The 18687-nt window shown below is 39.4% G+C and overlaps 1 protein-coding gene across 3 annotated transcripts in view; it reads left to right on the top strand.

Moving 5' to 3' along the window:
- Positions 1-18687, top strand: part of LOC110455834 (dentin sialophosphoprotein-like) — a 39191-nt gene that overhangs the window by 10600 nt on the left and 9904 nt on the right. The window contains exons 1-2 of one of the 3 annotated variants that reach the window (XM_021506239.1): positions 1408-1870; positions 10301-11983. In XM_021506239.1, the coding sequence (XP_021361914.1) occupies positions 10925-11983 (1059 nt within the window). In that variant the 5' untranslated portion in view covers positions 1408-1870; positions 10301-10924. Of the gene's footprint in view, positions 1-1407; positions 1871-10300; positions 11984-18687 lie in introns of those variants that run through there. The other 2 variants (XM_021506248.1, XM_021506255.1) reach the window with 2 other exon arrangements.

The following is an 18687-nucleotide window of genomic DNA, read 5'->3' on the forward strand; positions in this document are numbered from 1 at the left end:
TTGATCAATAGGCACAGCAAGGTTAAAATCACTAAGTATAGGATCAGCGGTTTTGAAAATGAGTTCACATGACGTTTACAGGCCTCAGAGATCAATCGTAATGTAAGGGGTTCGAAGATTCCCTGTGTGGACGTTATTGTGTTTCGTTGTTTGACTGCTCCGTGTTGATCCATTTAATTAACCTCGGGAAAAGGAAATTGCTTATTGCAGATATACTCAGTACATTAAATAATCTGTTGTCTAACATGTTTAGTTAAACTGTTTGTACTTTTGTCAATAAATATCAAGTCAGATTTTACATTCTGTTTCTATAAAAATCTGTTTCAGTTGCCATATGTTTTATATCGAACGTTGTATAGATTTTCTGACTGACACTGACAAATTATTTCAATGATAAAAACCTTTTGTTTACAGATAGTATCTGTCCATTTAGGGGTAGATTTCAACGTCAATGTTGTTTACTATTAAAGTCGTGTCATTGATACAGCTCAATATTGATTATGATATAAAACAGTGAGACCTGTCTACCGTGACGTTACATTCCTTCACGGATCGCTCCTAAGTTTGACACTATTTCATAAACGGTCAAATTGAAACGTTTTGACAGCAATGTTAAAGGTGCCTACTGATCTGCAGCTGAGATATTTCTCATATCTCGGCGAGATAAAATCTGTACAAGTCAAGTTAATAGTTATATACTTTAAGTATAATCTCGCGTGCCGTTTTACAAACACTTTGTAAATTAGTTTGGAGTGATAGTTGTAGCCCCTGAGGAATGTCCGGTCAGCCGTGTGACGGGTCAGTATAGATAACACCACAAACACCCAATTAGACCATTAGTGACCAACGTGTATTGTGGCGAGTAATAGTCGGATTAGGACGAAAGAACCGTTGATCCGGAAATTATCCACAAACTCGCGCCTACAAGACCCTTGTGTTAACGAACTTGTCAACTCAATTTCTTAAAATGAAAATAAAAATAAAAATGAAATACAACGATTAATGTGTTTATAGATTCGATAGCAATAAATGATCCCCAAAACGAATACAAAGTTGACCTTCAATTACAGAGGGTCTGTATTTTGGACTTCTGAGTGACCTAAAGATTGTATAAACCAAAACGATTATAGCAATCATGATATTAACAAATATAGAATATGTAATACGTACGTCTCTGTTTGCAGTACTGTGATAGTCTGTATATGTTTGAATGTTCTGAACCAAATTTAGGTTATGAAGATATTTATTTCTATAAATGTATATTTTTGCGTTGATTTCGTTCATACCTTACCTCATGGGTTGATCGGCGGTACATGTAAAGCCGTCACGCTCGGCTGACCGTGAGCTGAGTAAATATTAAACAAAGCTTGTATTATAATGTACATTGTTGTAGAGTTGTCAAAGACGAAATGGCCGACTTGGATTTCCCGTTTTGGTTCTGAAATGCTGTTGACGTATGTCGCGAGCGCGTTAATTAATATATATATAGTTGAGTACGTAATGTCGTACCACGCGGGTATTATAGCGAGTAGTGTCAACGATCCATTACGTTAGCGAGGACCAGCAGTGACACCTCGGCCTTAATCTCGTGTAAACTACTGAGGAATACTATCTACTTACCTGGCCGTGGATCGTAAATACAAACTCTCGACATATGTAATATTTATTTTAAATTAAAAGGTGACATTGGATTTTACACAACGTGATTACATTGGTGTGGTTTTGAATGTCGTCCTGGAATTAGACTGTCGGCTTGAGATTGGAGTTGGCGACAGATATTCGTAAGTTTGTAAATGAAATTCAGTGATTCTATCGGAGCTAACGTCTCGGAGGTGTAGATCGGCTGTTAATGGACGTGCACCTGTCCAGGGTAGGTACTTTTCAATTACATACGATGGATGACCTGGCCAAACTAACCTCGCCACACAAACCTGCATGGTTTAACAAGTGGTATCTCCTTGCTATAGCTATACCAGCTGTACTCTGAGGAGTGAAGTACATCAATCTGAAATTACGTGTTGACATTACTGTTTAACTGTATGTAATGTACATTTACAAATTATTGTATCCCCCTTGTTTGACCAATTACACCACCCCATCCAAGTCCGAGGATACAACCCCCTAACCCCACCCCCGGATGACATGATCATATTAAAGTATTCACGGGATATAAGCCTACCGATCGTGTATATAAGTTAGTATGCTATACAAGTAAAGGTGTAATTGTTCACCGGAGCATTCGTCCTTATGGTAAACTCGTCAGTTGATGATAAACCTTTTGAAAATGTCATCATTACATTGGTATGTATGAATGTCAATATGTAGCCTAAATCTCTGATTGTTCATCACTTTTTAATGCCCCAATAGTTTCTGACTTCCTTTCACCGTTGCCAGTCGTAGGGCAAAATATGTTGTATAACCATATATCTTTTATCTTTTGCAAATAGCACGGAATAAGGTTATAGTGGCGGATCTAGCACCCCACCCTCACCCCACCCCCCGGCTGTCTTTGTTTCAGAAAATTTTCTAGCCTTTGAATTTTCTTTTGAGACCCACTTTAGGACACTTCAAGAAATGTTGGCCTCCTCCCCCAGTTGGTCAGTCCTGGTTATAACCACTGATAACGGTTGTCCGAAATAATGGACTCTCACATTTAATTTTTTTGATGGGGTGGAGAACTTTCTGCTCCATCAAAAGAATATTGTAAAAGTATATCAAGTCAGTTATTTCGGACTAGTATCACAGAAGCTTTCGGTCTTCTAAACATGTAACACTTTTTCGTGAATTGGAGACGTATACTTTTTTTAATAGGGAGGGGGTAATGAAGTTGTTGTCAGCTGGAGGGTCGCTTTACGGGAACCGCATCTCATTGTCCAATAGATTAATAATTTGATATGTTATCCATCGGCCTGAGGTGAAATATAAAAAAAATACAAGCAGGTCAGCAAAAGAACTGCAGCTATCCAGAGGATAGCACGTGTACCGGTTATAATGTGTATACGTCATCATGTTTGTTGTCCTGTGGTCAACTTTGTCTCATTACTCGGCTGGTCAAGCCTAATTCTGACAATTACCTCGTCTCAGGACACACTGACTCGCCAGCAACTTGACGCTGAAACGGTCCGTTATGTTATCTATATGGGCGGTGTCCGGAGTTGTAGATTTCCTGGTACGCTGTAAATAAACAAAAACAAGCTTATCAAATCGGTCGTTTAGATAAATAGTTGATTAAATCTCTAGGAACAATCAGGTATAACACATTTCTGTCGATTATAGTAATACGCTGAATGAAATCAGATTAAGTGAATGAATAGGAAAACAGATGAATTCAGATAAAGTGAATGAATTGGAATACTGAATGAATTAAGATAAAGTGAATGAATTGGGATAGTAAATGAATTCAAATAAAGTGAATGAATTGGAATAGTGAATGAATTCTGGTAAAGTGGATGAATTGGAATACTGAATGAATTAAGATAAAGTGAATGAATTAAGATAAAGTGAATGAATTAAGATAAGGTGAATGAAATGGGATAGTGAATGAATTCAGATATAATGAATGAATTCAGATAAAGTGAATGAATTGGGATAGTGAATTAATTCAGATAAAGTGAATGAATTGGACTATTCTTATGACGTGTGTTAAAATGCCCCTTTTCGTGTTATGAGCGGAGTATAGACTACTTATTCTCCAGTGAGGTTGACGCATATATTGCTGTTAACATTGGTTATGGATTACTTCTTACCGAAAGCGAACATACTATTTCACTATAAGACCATATATCGGACAAACCCCATCAGAAGAAGGTAATTGTGAGTTAGTACATTACATTACCTCGAAAATAATAGGATTCGTATAACCAGAGAAAACACAAAAGACAAAATTGAGAGTGGCACATGTACAGCAGGACCAGGCACTAGCGATCCAGAACCCCAGCAGGTTCGAGGAAAGAATTAGCCTGCTGCATGGTACCTTACGTAAGAGGCGATTATTGTGGACCCCCTCCCTTCTCAGGTCCCTGTGGGTGTGTTCCTTTTATTTTCTCACTTTCTTACAGTTTCTTTTACTGGTGTCTCAATCCGCTGCGATTCTGTTTTCATGATATGTCATTTTTTTAAATAATGTTTATAATTATATATATGTGTTGCCAAGTTATACTTAAAATAAATAAAATATTTCTAACAAACATCTCTGTACGCCTCTGAATACCACGGATGTACTTGTATTATCCTGCAACGTCTACCAATGATTGTTTGTCACGCTTCGTAACTCAGGACTCCGATCATCTGATAACAAGTTCCGCGAACACCACGACATCTCCATATAGATTACGTGTATCAGTTATTTGATAAAAAATGATGCTCTTATGTAAAACGAGTTTATCTACCTCTTAAACGAATTCGAAGCGTCTGCATATCATCGTTAAATATCCAAGTATTTTAATTACATAAAGGGCAGGTCCGGGTTTCCCTGAATAACCAGTTAGTATGGCGTTTACGTGGTAACCGATGATCTGATTCCGGAACAATAATGTTACTGATGATCTTTTTTCGGTATAACGCGGTTATCGATGATGTAAATCCGGTATAACGCGGTTACCGAGGATGATGTAAATCCGTTATAACGCGGTAACTGATAATCTTTTTCCGGTACAACGCGGTTACCGATTATGTTAGTCCGGTATAACGCGGTTACCGATGATGTAAATCCGTTATAACGCGGTTACTCATTATCTTTTTCCGGTATAACGCGGTTACCGAATATTTAAGTCCGGTTTAACGCGGTTTCCGATGATGTAAATCCGTTATAAAGCGATTACCGATCATCGGTATAACATGGTTATCAACAATCTTAATCAGGTATAATACGGTAACCGATTATCTTAGTCCGGTATAACGCGGTTACCGAGTATCTTCTTCCAGTAAAACGCATTTACCTAGTATCTTTTTCTGGTATAACGCGGTAACCGATGATGTTAATCCACTATAACGCGGTTACCGATCATATTTTCCCCCAATATAACATGGTTATCAACAATCTTAATCAGGTATAATACGGTAACCGGTTATCTTAGTCCGGTATAACGCGGTTACCAATGTTTTTTCCCCTGTAAGACGCGGTTACCGATGATGTAAATCCGATATGATAAGGTTTATGATAATTGAAGTTCAATATAACGAAGATACTGATTAATGGTTTTAGTCCGGTATAAGGAGGTAACATTTTATCTAAATCCGCTGTATCGTGTTAATAGATTATCTAAATCTGGTAAACCGAGGTTACTGATTATTTTAATCGGGAATAATGGGGTTACCGGTTTATATATGACGATCTACAATGTACCTCCTGTATAACGAGGTAAGTCGGTATACTTCGGTACAGACTATTGACGCAGTGTTCTTAGGTGATCCGCTCAAGCATGCTATGTTATTATGAGGAAGAAATTCCTAACATTTTTTGTAATAAACAGAAGCAGGTCTCATTTCAATGTTCACAGCGGCCACACCGCGCCGGTATACTGTACACTCGGAACAATAACATGCTCGGTCTGTACTTTCCTGTGTCTGCTCCCCCAACTCTCCGATCTTATTACAATCCCACAAACTCTGTTCCTCCTGCCCTTATGGTTATGTGCGTTCTTCCCTATCTCTTACCCTTCTTCCAATTCCCCCTCCATTTCGTGGTCTATTCCTCCCCCATTTCGTGGTCTGTGTCTCCTACCACTCCCCAGTATATACCCCTCCCCCATTCTGTGGTCTGTGTATCCTACCACTCCCCAGTATATACCCCTCCCCCATTCCGTGGTGTTTGTCTCCTACCAATCCACAGTACATACCCCTCCCCTCCCCATTCTGTGGGCTGTGTCTCCTACCACTTCCCTGTATATATCCCTCCCCTCCCCCATTCCGTGGTCTGTGTCTTCTACCACTCCCCAGTATATATACCCCCTCCCCCATTCCGTGGTCTGTGTCTTCTATCACTCCCCAGTATATACCCCTCCCCTCCCCCATTCCGTCGTCTTTGTCTCCTACCACTCCCCCGTATATACCCCTCCCCTCCTCCATTCCGTGGTCTGTATCTCCTACCACTCCCCCGTATATACCCCTTCCCTCCTCCATTCCGTGGTCTGTATCTCCTACCACTCCACAGTATATACTCCCCCCTCCCCTCCTCCATTCCGTGGTCTGTGTCTTCTATCACTCCCCAGTATATCCCCCTCCCCTCCCCTCTCGGGCTATTTTTACCGCTACCTATTACAGCGGGCTAACAAAGCGATGTCTTTCCCGTGATAACCTTCGTTCCTGTACCGACTGCCCCGGCAATTATTTGTTTAATTATACCCCGCAATCTCAGGTAGCTATATTTTTAACCTCTTTGACATTGGAAACTACGGTAACAAGGAAGTGAGTTAAAATACAGACATGTGCTTTTAGTTGAAGGAGGATCGTTCTGGATCGAAAGTTTGGGGAGCTTTACTTGTGCAGGTTATAATGAGCCTCAGACTTTGTCTAATTGATGCATACACCATTTCCTTGGTTAAATTGACTCCAGGGGCTATATTTATAATGTAATTCAGAAATTGTAAACGAAGACTGTAATGTCGATTTTGCCAATGTCTTGAATATTTCTGAGAAATGGAGACAGTTCCGGCCCTTTATATACGTTCAGTGTCATTGTTCATTGTTCATGTGTCCTGTTACTAGTAACCAACATATTTCTTTATCGAGGGTTATCTACCAGAAGCCCCTTTATCGACGCTGTGTAAGTTAAGGATCCCCGTACCACTGCCAGCCAAAACTGTATCTGTGAAGCTTTGATATTTTGACACATGTTAAGTTTTTCATTCTCGAAATCCAAGGATTCGGCTCACAATATACTCATCTCTTCTATGTGTATTGACAGCGGAGGCCTTGAACTTCCAAACTGCATGTTCTTGTGTGTTGAAGTTATGGTATTTCGTTTCGTTTTTCTTACCATGCATATAATTTGTACAACCTGTTTTTGTTCCGACCGGACTTGGTACAGACGTATGTCTGGCTAGCCCTGGTCATTCCTTTACAAATGACTCCGGGTAAAGGTCAAAAGCTGAGGTCAGATTGTTTGTATAAAACCTCGTATGTCATTGTATTGATTGGAACAAACCCTCAGCTGTTTTTAATATCAGGAAATGGATTGAATATCCGACAACCTCGTGCCTAGCACAGGCGCCTAGGTCGTTATCGAGTTCTGCTGAACTGTTTTGTGCTAAAACAAAAGTCATAGTCTGATAATAAAATCATTCTGTTTTATAATACGAACAATGCAATACGAAATTTCAGATACTTCTTTTTCTTTGTAATTGTCCACAAAACTTCAGCTAGTTGGAAACCTTCAGTATATAAATATAAAACAACTTGACGACCCAATGAGAAGCAATCTGAAATTTGTTTAATATCAGTACCAATCAATAGTGCACCGATATATCAAATTTATAACAAGTCTATCGGTCTATCATTCGTATATATACAACACAGCTGTCAAGCTGGAAAGTTTGAAGAGAACGTTATCATGATGAGCGGCTTTGCCATTTGTTAGAGCGGCGAAGGACCACGACACATGCATCTCAGGTTTTATAAATGTTGTATACATTTCTTGGACAATTTATGGTACACCCAGCTCCCATGCAAGTGTTGTTTACATTAATTAATATTACCTTTTTTTAATTTTAAGAAAACAACACAAGCACAAACATCGTAATAAAATTTGACCTTATTTAACAACAATAAACACTCCGCCAAATTGGAAGACACCCTTTTCTAGCCTCGGTGTGGAGGACTTTAAACCGGAAGTAGAAGTTTTTCAATCGCGTGGTTAAAATAAACCTCCGTGTCCTTGTATGGATACAATTCCACTCTGGTGATGCGATGTACGATTAAATAGCAGGAAAACAAGTTATTCTTTATCTTTAGAGTTATCTATATTTTACCGTCCATATTTTATTAGTTCCGTAAATAATGCTTGCTGCACAACAATCTATTTTTTTGAATCTGATGACCGTCGAACATTTCTGGCATGACCAAATATGATAAAACAGAAGTCAGAGTTCTAGCTTGCCTTCCACAACTTGAGTTAAGCAACAGAAGACATGATTGCAAAACTGTTATGTTGTGTTTGGCGTTTTCCATGGATTTTGCAGATGTGCCGTTACTTTGGTCAGAGGTGTGTTATTTATTAACGAGGAAAAAAGTTGCTTTGGGAAAGCTCAGGAGAAACAGAATCTTCGCTTTCAGATGGTTATTGCATCTTGCATTTATGATCAATAGCGAGACGATTGTTCCTACTTATGAGTGGGATACGAATAGGACGCCATGGATCGGGATGTCGGTATAAACACTTACACCAACACACGATTCCCGTTTATACGTTTTTAAAAACTAAGTGCGTGTTAGCTCCGTAGTTATTATATACTCGAGTGTTGGAAGGCCACGTAACAGATATGTATACCAAGGTAACAGAAACAATATTTTCAGAACACGTGGTTTAAACATTTCGTGTGATTGAAGATAAAGTTTTTCTGAAAATAACGTCTCACAATTTTCGCTAATTGTGTTAATGTGCTTTTAAAATGTTTTACACGGTCTACCGATCTTACACCATTACGGTAATATTTGTTTACAGACCATGATTTTGCAGGTAATAGAAAACTACTGTATGTATCACGCTAAACAGCTACGGACTTTTGTGATGGTAGATATTATACAATTATGGACTTCAGGTGAGGTCTATCCCTGATTTACGAACCTGGTCTGAACAATAATCACAGAGGCCGAAGTCCACAATTGTTTTATTATATGACATTTTACAATGAGATTAATAATTTTCAAGTCACAAACACATGGATGTGTGAATATTATTCAGACCAGGTTCATAAATCAGGGATAGACCTCACCTGAAGTCCATAATTGTATATTATTTACCTGAAAAAAATAACCTGACCGGGGCAAATTTAAGATTAATATAACTTTTTCATATCACATCATATTTATCATAATTGTTTTGTCATATTGTCTTAACTAATAACTTTGAAAAAATAGGATTCTTAATTGAATGGTTTCTGTCATATTTTAGTGCAAACACCCGGCGGATAAGTAAGTTTAAAAATGTCATGATCACTGTTGTATGTTTGTATATTGAAAGATACCCTAACACATAATTAGTATTTCTGATATTTATTAACAATAAAACAAGTGTGTATTCATGCTAGATTGAGACGGAGATGATGACTATCTGGAACAATGAGGAAAATATTCCTTTTTTCTATTTTTCTGTTTTCTTCTTGTCTGCTGGAGTCTGATTTCAGCATTATATAGTACCCTTTTATTGGTGTTTCAACGTCATTGTTACTAAGTGTAATTTTAAAATACCATGTTGCCCCCTCCCCCTCCCCCGATGTTATTGATGGTCCAGTTCAATGTTTTTCTGCTCTACATAGCTACCTATAATGCGCGTGTTTTACACGAGACAATCTATCTACATTCTACATTACGTATAAGATGTAGGAGCGAGTACACAGACTCGTACCGTGTGTTCCCATCCTACTGGGGTATTTGATGTATCCAACTATTGCGCATCACTTGCATTATTCTCACGGTGTGTAATCGGGACGCACAGATTGGTAAATCACATGATGCTTGAAGTGATACCATCTTTGATGAGTCAATCACTCAACCAGGTCTGCTGTAGTTTGTTTCTGAATACCATAGTATTTTTTCCCGATTCAAACATTTTATATTTACAAACATAGAGCAGATTTACAGACCATGGTTAAAGAGGCTTTTTTAAGGTTAAGGCTATAAAAAGAACACCTGCATTAAACATATCGCGTAAGTTTGATTAAAGGCAACGCAACCGTACAGTACTGCTTACACTTTAGTCAAGTACAGTCAATTCGCTTATCGTGGAATCATCGATTGGTGTTTTACTTTTTGGTGATGTGATATGCACGTAACTTAAATGTCGTTGAAATGCACAAGACATACTTCAGACCGACTTTTATATTGTCTTATAAGCCAACACGTACCTGAGTTTACGTTTATCTTACATTTTCTGTATATATGTGTTGGTGTTTTATAATGATGTTGTTTGACGCCTCAAATGAAATATTCGAATTTGTATAATGTAATGATTGAGCTCTAAATCGTCAACTTGTATGACGCTATATTGTACCTTTATGTCACTGATTGTTATGAAATAGTTCTTTTTCTATTGTACGTAAACAAATATACATTGAAGTAATGTATTTTTCATAATCTATTGCAGCAGCTGAGATTTTTGCACGTCGACTACTAAGAGACGTACCGGATAATTGGAGCCTATTGTTACAGAGCGTGCGCCGTTGCAGACAAGGTATGGTACTATTGCTGAGGAGAACGCCATGTCCTTCATACTAGTGTAGTGTGGTATCTACCACAGAATGGGCGGGAGGCCGGGATACAGAGGCTGCGAGGGATGTAATACAGAAGTCCGACGCTATTAATCAACGCCTGTTTTCATTGACTCTACATCCCTATCACTCTGATGGAATTCGTCTCTCTGCCAAACTGCCAAACCCCCAACAGTCTGCTTTGGGAGCGCGAGCGCATAGCACGCGCACTAGATATGTATAGCCTTGCATGTGAGATATGTTATTGTGCAAGATAATATATGATATCTTTATCACAGTTTTCGAATTTCAAAGCTCTTTATGAAGAGCACTATATGCGAGTGATGGATATGTTTGATATTTGGTGCTCCTCTATTCTCCGTGATTGGATATAACCATTCCCTATTACATTGGATGTAACCAGGCCTGTATCACCGAATCGTACATACTCACACACATGGCGAACGGATAGGAACTTCCCTGTGACACAGTGTCACCCTCGTGTCCGTCATTTAACAAGGATGATGGATTTCGATTCTTTGAAATCCGATATTTTGAAGGATACATTTGACCTTATAGATGATATAAAATCTGGAAGAGATTTAGATTTTCGAAAAATGAAATTATTTTCGAAACCTATCGATTCATTCTTCTCTTCATCGTCGTCGTCGTCATCCTCGTATGACCCCCGGCGACGAAACAGTAACCAGAGGGTGAACGACTTAAAACACAGATTTTCATCAATTCCGTCATTTTCAACTTTCAAACGAACATCATCGAAGGATTTAGACAGGGATAATGATCCATTTAAACGTACCAATGTGAAACGTTCAGAGTCGACGTACTCTACCGGAAGTTACGATACGACAGACTCGAATGAAACCTTATCGGAAATGTCCGATTCCTCTTTTTCACCCGGAAGTTCAAAAAGTCGTTCAAGTGGTCATGATCGAACAAACTCTTCATCTTCTGATAGTTCAAAGGTCGCCGAATTGTCAAAAAAGTTAGAGGAAAACTTCATGAAGGACGAGAGGCATTCTATGCCTCACGAGATGTACTCAAAGTGCGACCGGACGTTAAACGACCTTGACCGTCCAAGGTCAGTTCCTCTTAATACCGGAAATCCAAATTTATCAAAACACTGGAAAGACAGTGACTCTAATCTCAAATGTTTTCCTAATAAGGTCATGAACTCTCGTGACCTCGGAACTTATTCTCAAGGCAGACACCTTTCGAACGGATATGATTCTGATTCTCGGAGTACTGTAACCGGAAGCGGAAGTAGATTTAACTCTATGAGCAGTTTTGACTTCCCATCTCTCTCAGACAGAACACACGATTTTGATGGTGGTGGGTCAAACTCGCCGCAATTGCCAACGTCACCATTGAGTCCGAGGTCACCTATAGACCTCAGCTCTCCGAACCTTCCCAACCCCCCGAGCTACGAGTTGTCAAGGAACATTTATAAATCGGACCCCGGGGGACTGCCAGCAACAACTTCACTAAAACAGGACAGAGAGGCTTGGGAGGAGCGGACGAACCGGATACAGGATGCCCTTAAGTGGCTCCGGTCGGAACTGGTAAGTCTGTCTCCATAAAGATATTAATAATGGACGCTCATTTTGAGTAATTTGGTTCATAACTGGTAAGTCTGTCATTCATGATACATATGGGACATACGTTTTTGAAGTTCCTTAAGTCAAACCTGGCTAAGTTTTCTCTTACACTTACAGCGAATGTACGTCTTAATTTAAAGGGTTTATGTCTGAAGTAGTAAGTATGATATGATATGAAAATCAATAGATATACAGAACACGTGCATTCACGGATGTGCTTTAGATCTGACAAACGATGGACAGTTAAAAGTCATATAACCGGACAAACAGATGCGTTTCGGCGGGTTATATGCAAGAGGACACATCTGAAATTAGTGTGCAGTATAATATACGTAACTTAGATATCATAAAGGCGATGGTTATAGAACAAATAATGAAGACCATACACACGAATGGCAGGTGAAAGTAGTGCTATGTTATGATTCCAAGTAAACCTTTGACTCAGTACTCGGTACTCCTCTCTCCGACCTTTCCTCCGAAATAGACTCCCGAAACCACTCGCCTCGGTGCCCCTTCCCTCACCCCTCACACCGTCCCCCTCCCCCTGTCCCACTTAACTATACTAAGTATACAGATGATAACACATGGACAAAGTAGTCGGCTAATTGAGTTTTCCTTGCCATTTGTACAGTCAAAATTCGTTTGTTTCTCTCTGGGGAAACATTTATTGGAAAACATGAATACCAGAGCCAAATTAATTTGCACATGACTCATTTAAAAACATGGTTCCGTGTACGAACTGCTATCCCTGGTAACTGCCGAGTGTTCCGGGAATACAGTTGGCGCAGCTGCTGGACAAGATTACCGGGTCACACGACAGATCGATTGGCTGGAATGATAAAAACATAACTCGATTTAAAGATTAAAAGAAAAGACCATTAACTTTAATGTAATGAGTCCATCATTTCGTCTGAAATTGAAAATACTTGAAATCAGATGTCGGTCGAGTAATGGTTATACAACACGCTCTTATATTGTCACCGATGATATTGTCCCTCTTCCATGTTATATGTCGTTAGGACCCTAAGCCTCGTATATGTAAAATTAGCGTATTATGATTGACACTGGTGTTGATTATAGCAATGTTTTCATTCAGATATAGGAACAAGTTACATTCTCTTACAACGAAGTGCCTACAGGGGAGTCTAATGGTTTGATGGTTTAGGTTCAGTGTTAGAATTTTGCTCTGTATAATTGAGCCTTTTTGAAATACGTAGAACACGATGTACTCGGACAAACATCTTCTGACAAACGAGGTAACAGAAAGGCGTTGAATGTCACTGTTTGATGTTCTATTTCACATTCTTTCTTTTGTTTATTTTGTTTTTGTATTGTTTTTCGTCAACGTAAGTAATTAAGAGCCAAAAACAACACTATGAAAATAGACGTTCACAAAAAAGGTATACGTCTAATTCATATAAGATATAACCACGATATTCCGCCGCAAATTTCAAAATACAGTAGGGTTATCCCCTATATAAACATGTTAAAAAGTGTAAGGACGAAAGAATGCATCTGTATCGTATCTTCTTAGTGTAAAGATCAAATGAGTGTGAATATATATATATAAATAACACAGAATCTGTATCAAATGTTTAGTGGCGGATAATAGCCATACCCATATTTGGTCATACCTGAAATTTCGATCAGATGTCGTGGCAATGGTTAAGATGAGACTACCCAAGATCTTAAGTTTTATCCTGAATACTCCTTAATATTACATAATATTATTTAACAAAACTGTTGTAGAATCAGCAGGCAGATATTTTCTGTATAATCCCATGTGCGGGGCATTTTCCTCTATACTTTCGTTTCATCATGTTTCATTTTCAAACTGCGTCGAAATCGGATGATAAATGGCCAATATTGACGGTTATAAACATATTTTGATTAACGTATGTTTGCTTTCAATGGCGCCCAGCCAGCCAGTTATCACTGCATCTCAAATAGCTCTCTTAAGCTTCAAATAAATAGACTGGAATTACATGAATGTTTAATCTCAAACCTAAAAAAGATATCAGACCTTTTCTAAGATCTCGAAGCTGTATATAATTGATATTAACTACACAATTTTCCTATAGATCTTACAAAAGTACAAACGAAATGCGTCCTGGTATGTGTAATATATAACAAAATAAGGCGTCCAGAGTTCAAAAGAGAAAGTTTTCTTACAAATTACAGCCGTACAAAAGTTGAAATCCATACGCGCAATTTAACATATTCATGTCGTATAGTGATTAATGTTCATATTTCTGAATAATTCTTATGGTAGGTTCATAGGGGAACAAGTTGTCAACTTTCACTACAAAACTAATGGAAACCGATAGGTGTGTTTTCTCATAGACTTTCACTTGATTTCGGTCAAAGGAAACGTGCATTGTGGGTAATTGACGACTTGGCAGACGACACTGGTGATGAGAGGGCTTTGATGAGTGTTGAATTGGTTGTAGGCGGGAGACACTGACTCCCTGTAATACGTAGTCGTCACTATGTATACGTCAGAAACATGTAGTTTACGTATGGTGGCTTACATATGATATTTCATCTTTTTTTATTTGTCGCCAGCGTAAAGAAGCCAAGCGACAAAGCGAAGTAACGAAAAGCCGAACACGCGTCAAAGCGAAATAACGAAAAAGAAGCTGCCAAACCGAAGTAAAATAGCCCAAAATATAGTGGCGTATATTTGACATTTCGTCTTTTCGCCTTGTCGCCTGAGTAAAACGCAAAGCGACAAAACGAAATATCAACGGTCGGACCTTGCTATCATGAAGTGGGGTACAGTGGGTAAATTGTGTCTGCTGAATTCGATGTATAGCGAATATGATGAAGAAAACACAGATATAAGGTGTAAACTAAATGAGTTCGTTATCTTACATAAAAAGTGTTATTCTCATACATGTAAGATTTGCACGTGATACACCTGTTTCGGGAATACTGGGAGGGTTACAGGGATACATCAGGTTTATTCCTTAAACCTGCTGTATCCCTGTAACCCTCCCAATATCCCTGTATCCCATCGCTGTATCCCAGCACATGCTCAGTGTCCTTTGGTGTAAGCGCCGACCCCCCCCCCACCCCCGCAACACACTTGCACTCACTCAAATGAAAAGTAAACTATACGCTTGTAATTGTTTGCCAAACAGATCAAACATATGCCACCCATACAGTCGATCCTTTACCACTCACTAGTCTACCGGTCCTTCTGTCTGTTTTCTATTTCTTCTGTATTTAGTAAGTGTACCCTCGCTAGCAGATCACACACATGATACTAGGCAACCATTTTGAAATAGATATGTGATAGGATCTGTCAGTCGGGTATGCATGATTACTTCTTACTTTCTGTAGTGTCCGAATACATTTATTACCCCTGGTAGTAGGGAGACTTGAAGGTTTGTTTCCTTATTAAGTTAATGATATTTCTCCAGGGCGAAGTTCGAGCATAATGTTACTGCGGGAAATGTATCAAACCAATTCTTTCTATAATTAATACAACTTTTTAATAAAAACGTACTAGTATTCATCAAACTTCTTTTATTTATGTTTTTAAAAAAGTAATAAATTGATTTTCTGGTAGACTTAATGGTGACAATTCTGCACACAACACGCTCAAAAAATATCCGAACAGGGGCACACGTAACCGGCAGATATGACGCATTGCCCCCCTGGTAATATAGCGTTTTTAATGACATCTATCTATCGAATGCAATTTATCATTGGGTATAACTGTATGTGCATGTGTATATGCTCTGCGATGAATGAAATGAGCGAAACAAAATGAACCATGTTTACCTAGGTTGCTAAACGTATACAGAACAATGAATGCTTTGTGGGTTCCACTCAAATGTACCCCCATCAAAGGTTTCCCGAGATTCACCTAAAGATAGTAAAAGCAGACACGTCTTTCATCACAATAAATTTCTCATCTATTACTCAGATATAAGAAGTTTACGTTCTGTTATACATAAACCTCTCAAGTCAACAAACTTTGACATCAGTAGTACCAGCACTGTTGTAGTTTACCTCTGTTACCATGGAAACGAACTGTAAGATATGACTGAGAAACGCGCGTGTTGCCAATTATATTCTCGTTCACGTTGTCTTAACGTTATCTTGATAAGACAATCATTGTACTGGCGAGATAAAAAAAAAAAAAACCCTTTGGCGTGTTAACTGTGATACCAGTTACTGTATCACGGTTGCTTTTGGCGTGCTGTTTTTGCGCTCGAAGCAGAAAAAGTGTACCGCACGCATTTTAAATTCACGGTTTAACGTTGTTTCGGCATAAAGGGATTAATAATAAGTTAATCAATTGGGACACATAACTTAATTAAATTGTCGATGGGCCGTAAAACAATACAAAAGAAAAACCCATTCACTATGTAACCCAGCGTATTTACTGGATCTGTACTAGACGGGATGTCACCGAACGGAAGTCGAGTTTATCGTTAAATTCAGATTGTTGGTTTTATTGTGCCTTCAGTTAAGACAAACCAGGGAGTAGATAATTATATTATAAGCTGATAGAATAATACATGATTATAATTGTACAGCAAATTTACAATGAATACACCATTATCGTACAGAAGGTCATGTGTATTAACCACTTCTGCAAGAAAACGTTCCACTGAATTTTCCTCTTTGCAGTTGATATTTATATACAGGCTTATATGCTTGACAAATGAAAGCTAATCGGACAATGATACGACAGCTGAATCTGATACCGGAAGTACACAACAACACTCTAAAAGCCGGACCGCGGTGCGGAAGATTTATTTACAGTAGCCAATATCTTAATGGGATCGGTGTTATCACAATAGTGCTATATTTAGATAGCCGCCTTGTATTGGACAAGGGGAGTGGGAGGGATAGTTCATTATCATTTCCTCCGTTTGTACGAAAGTAATTGTCAAGGGGAGGGCTAATTATATATGACTGCGAGTAGAGAGTACGAGTGGAATGTCGATATGGTGGGGTTCATTGTCTGTATAATGACCAGTGTGCACATATTCGCGAGGAAAATATCTCATGCATCACCGACAATCACGGGGACCAGTTAATCTCAGATAATGTGTATTCATAGGACCATTAGACTTTCATTAATGTGTCTGGCCAAAATGCTGAAAATAGTTTCGTTTAACGCCATTTTCAATAATCTGTTTGCACATGGTATTGTTACTTTGTTGCGGGGACGCGGTGACCGTCTTCTATCACTAGCCCCCACCACTGGGCCGCGGTGACCGTATACTAATACTAGCCCCCACCACTGGGCCGCGGTAACCGTCTACTATCACTACCCCACACACCACCACCACCACCACCACCACCACCACCACCACCACCACTGGGTCGTGGTGACCGTCTACAATCACTAGCCCCCACCACCGGATCGCGGGTTCTAGGTCTTCGTGATCATGAGACAATCGCCAGGTACTGACTGTAGGTCGGTGGTTTTTCTCCGGGTACTCCGGTTGTCCTCCACTACCAAAACCTGGCACGTCCTTAAATGAATTGTACGTCCGTCGTTGGTATGGGCAGGTGTACCCCTCAGAGATCCTCAATGTGTTTTTGCACTTTGATAAAACGGGTACGCTACCTAGTAGTTAGAGTTAGAGGGATTATTTGTTCTTTTAATTATTCTTTTTATTTATTATTTATTTATTTATTTATCTTATTTACCCAAAAGATAAGTTTGTTTTAGTGTTTAATTTGCTTTTATGCGTTATAACATTGCTTAAAGTCCATTTTGTTTTCATTTTGTTGATCAGCACGCGTACAGAATCTATTTCGGACTGTGCCAAACGAGAAGGCGATACACCGATAGGACGGGGTATGGTTAATTAAAGACCAATATCCCGATACATCCCATGGTGGTAAAAGTCTCGTTTTTATATCATTTCGTCCTCTGTTCGAGCTGATATTGGTGGTTTTCTGTGTTGTGTGTTCTATAACAGTCTCCGGCGTGTCTAAATCACGGACTCTGTATTGGGTTTCTTCGAAAAGTTGTAAAACTGGTTTGGCAGGTGATAGAACAAGGCCAGCATTGTAAGCATCGATCATTTTATCATTGATTTGAGCTTCTAATAGTTTGTATGTCACGGATGTGGAATTCTTCTTTCCTCCCTTACCTAGTATTTCGGTGCTATGTCTCTAGACACACGTGAACCACATTGTCAAGAATAATTTGACCTGGTAGTGTGTTACCCTCCCGTGGTAGTATGTTACCCTCCCCCTCCCGTGGTAGTGTGCTACCCTCCCATGGTAGTGTGTTACCCTCCGATGGTAGTGTGTTACCCTCCCGTGGTAGTGTGTTACCCTCCTGTGGTAGTGTGTTACCATCCCGTGGTAGTGTGTTACCCTCCCGTGGTAGTGTGTTACCCTCCCGTGGTAGTGTGTTTCCCTCCCGTGGTAGTGTGTTTCCCTCCCGTGGTAGTGTGTTACCCTCCTGTGGTAGTGTGTTACCCTCCCGTGGTAGCGTGTTCCCCTCCCGTGGTAGCTTGTTGCCCTCCCGTGGTAGCGTGTTACCCTCCCATGGTAGCGTGTTACCCTCCCGTGGTAGCGTGTTTCCCTCCCGTGGTAGTGTGTTACCCTCCCATGGTAGTGTGTTACCCTCCGATGGTAGTGTATTACCCTCCCGTGGTAGTGTGTTACCCTCCCATGGTAGTGTGTTA

The sequence above is a fragment of the Mizuhopecten yessoensis genome, unplaced genomic scaffold (genome assembly GCF_002113885.1).
Source record: "Mizuhopecten yessoensis strain PY_sf001 unplaced genomic scaffold, ASM211388v2 scaffold965, whole genome shotgun sequence".
Taxonomy (NCBI): domain Eukaryota; kingdom Metazoa; phylum Mollusca; class Bivalvia; order Pectinida; family Pectinidae; genus Mizuhopecten; species Mizuhopecten yessoensis.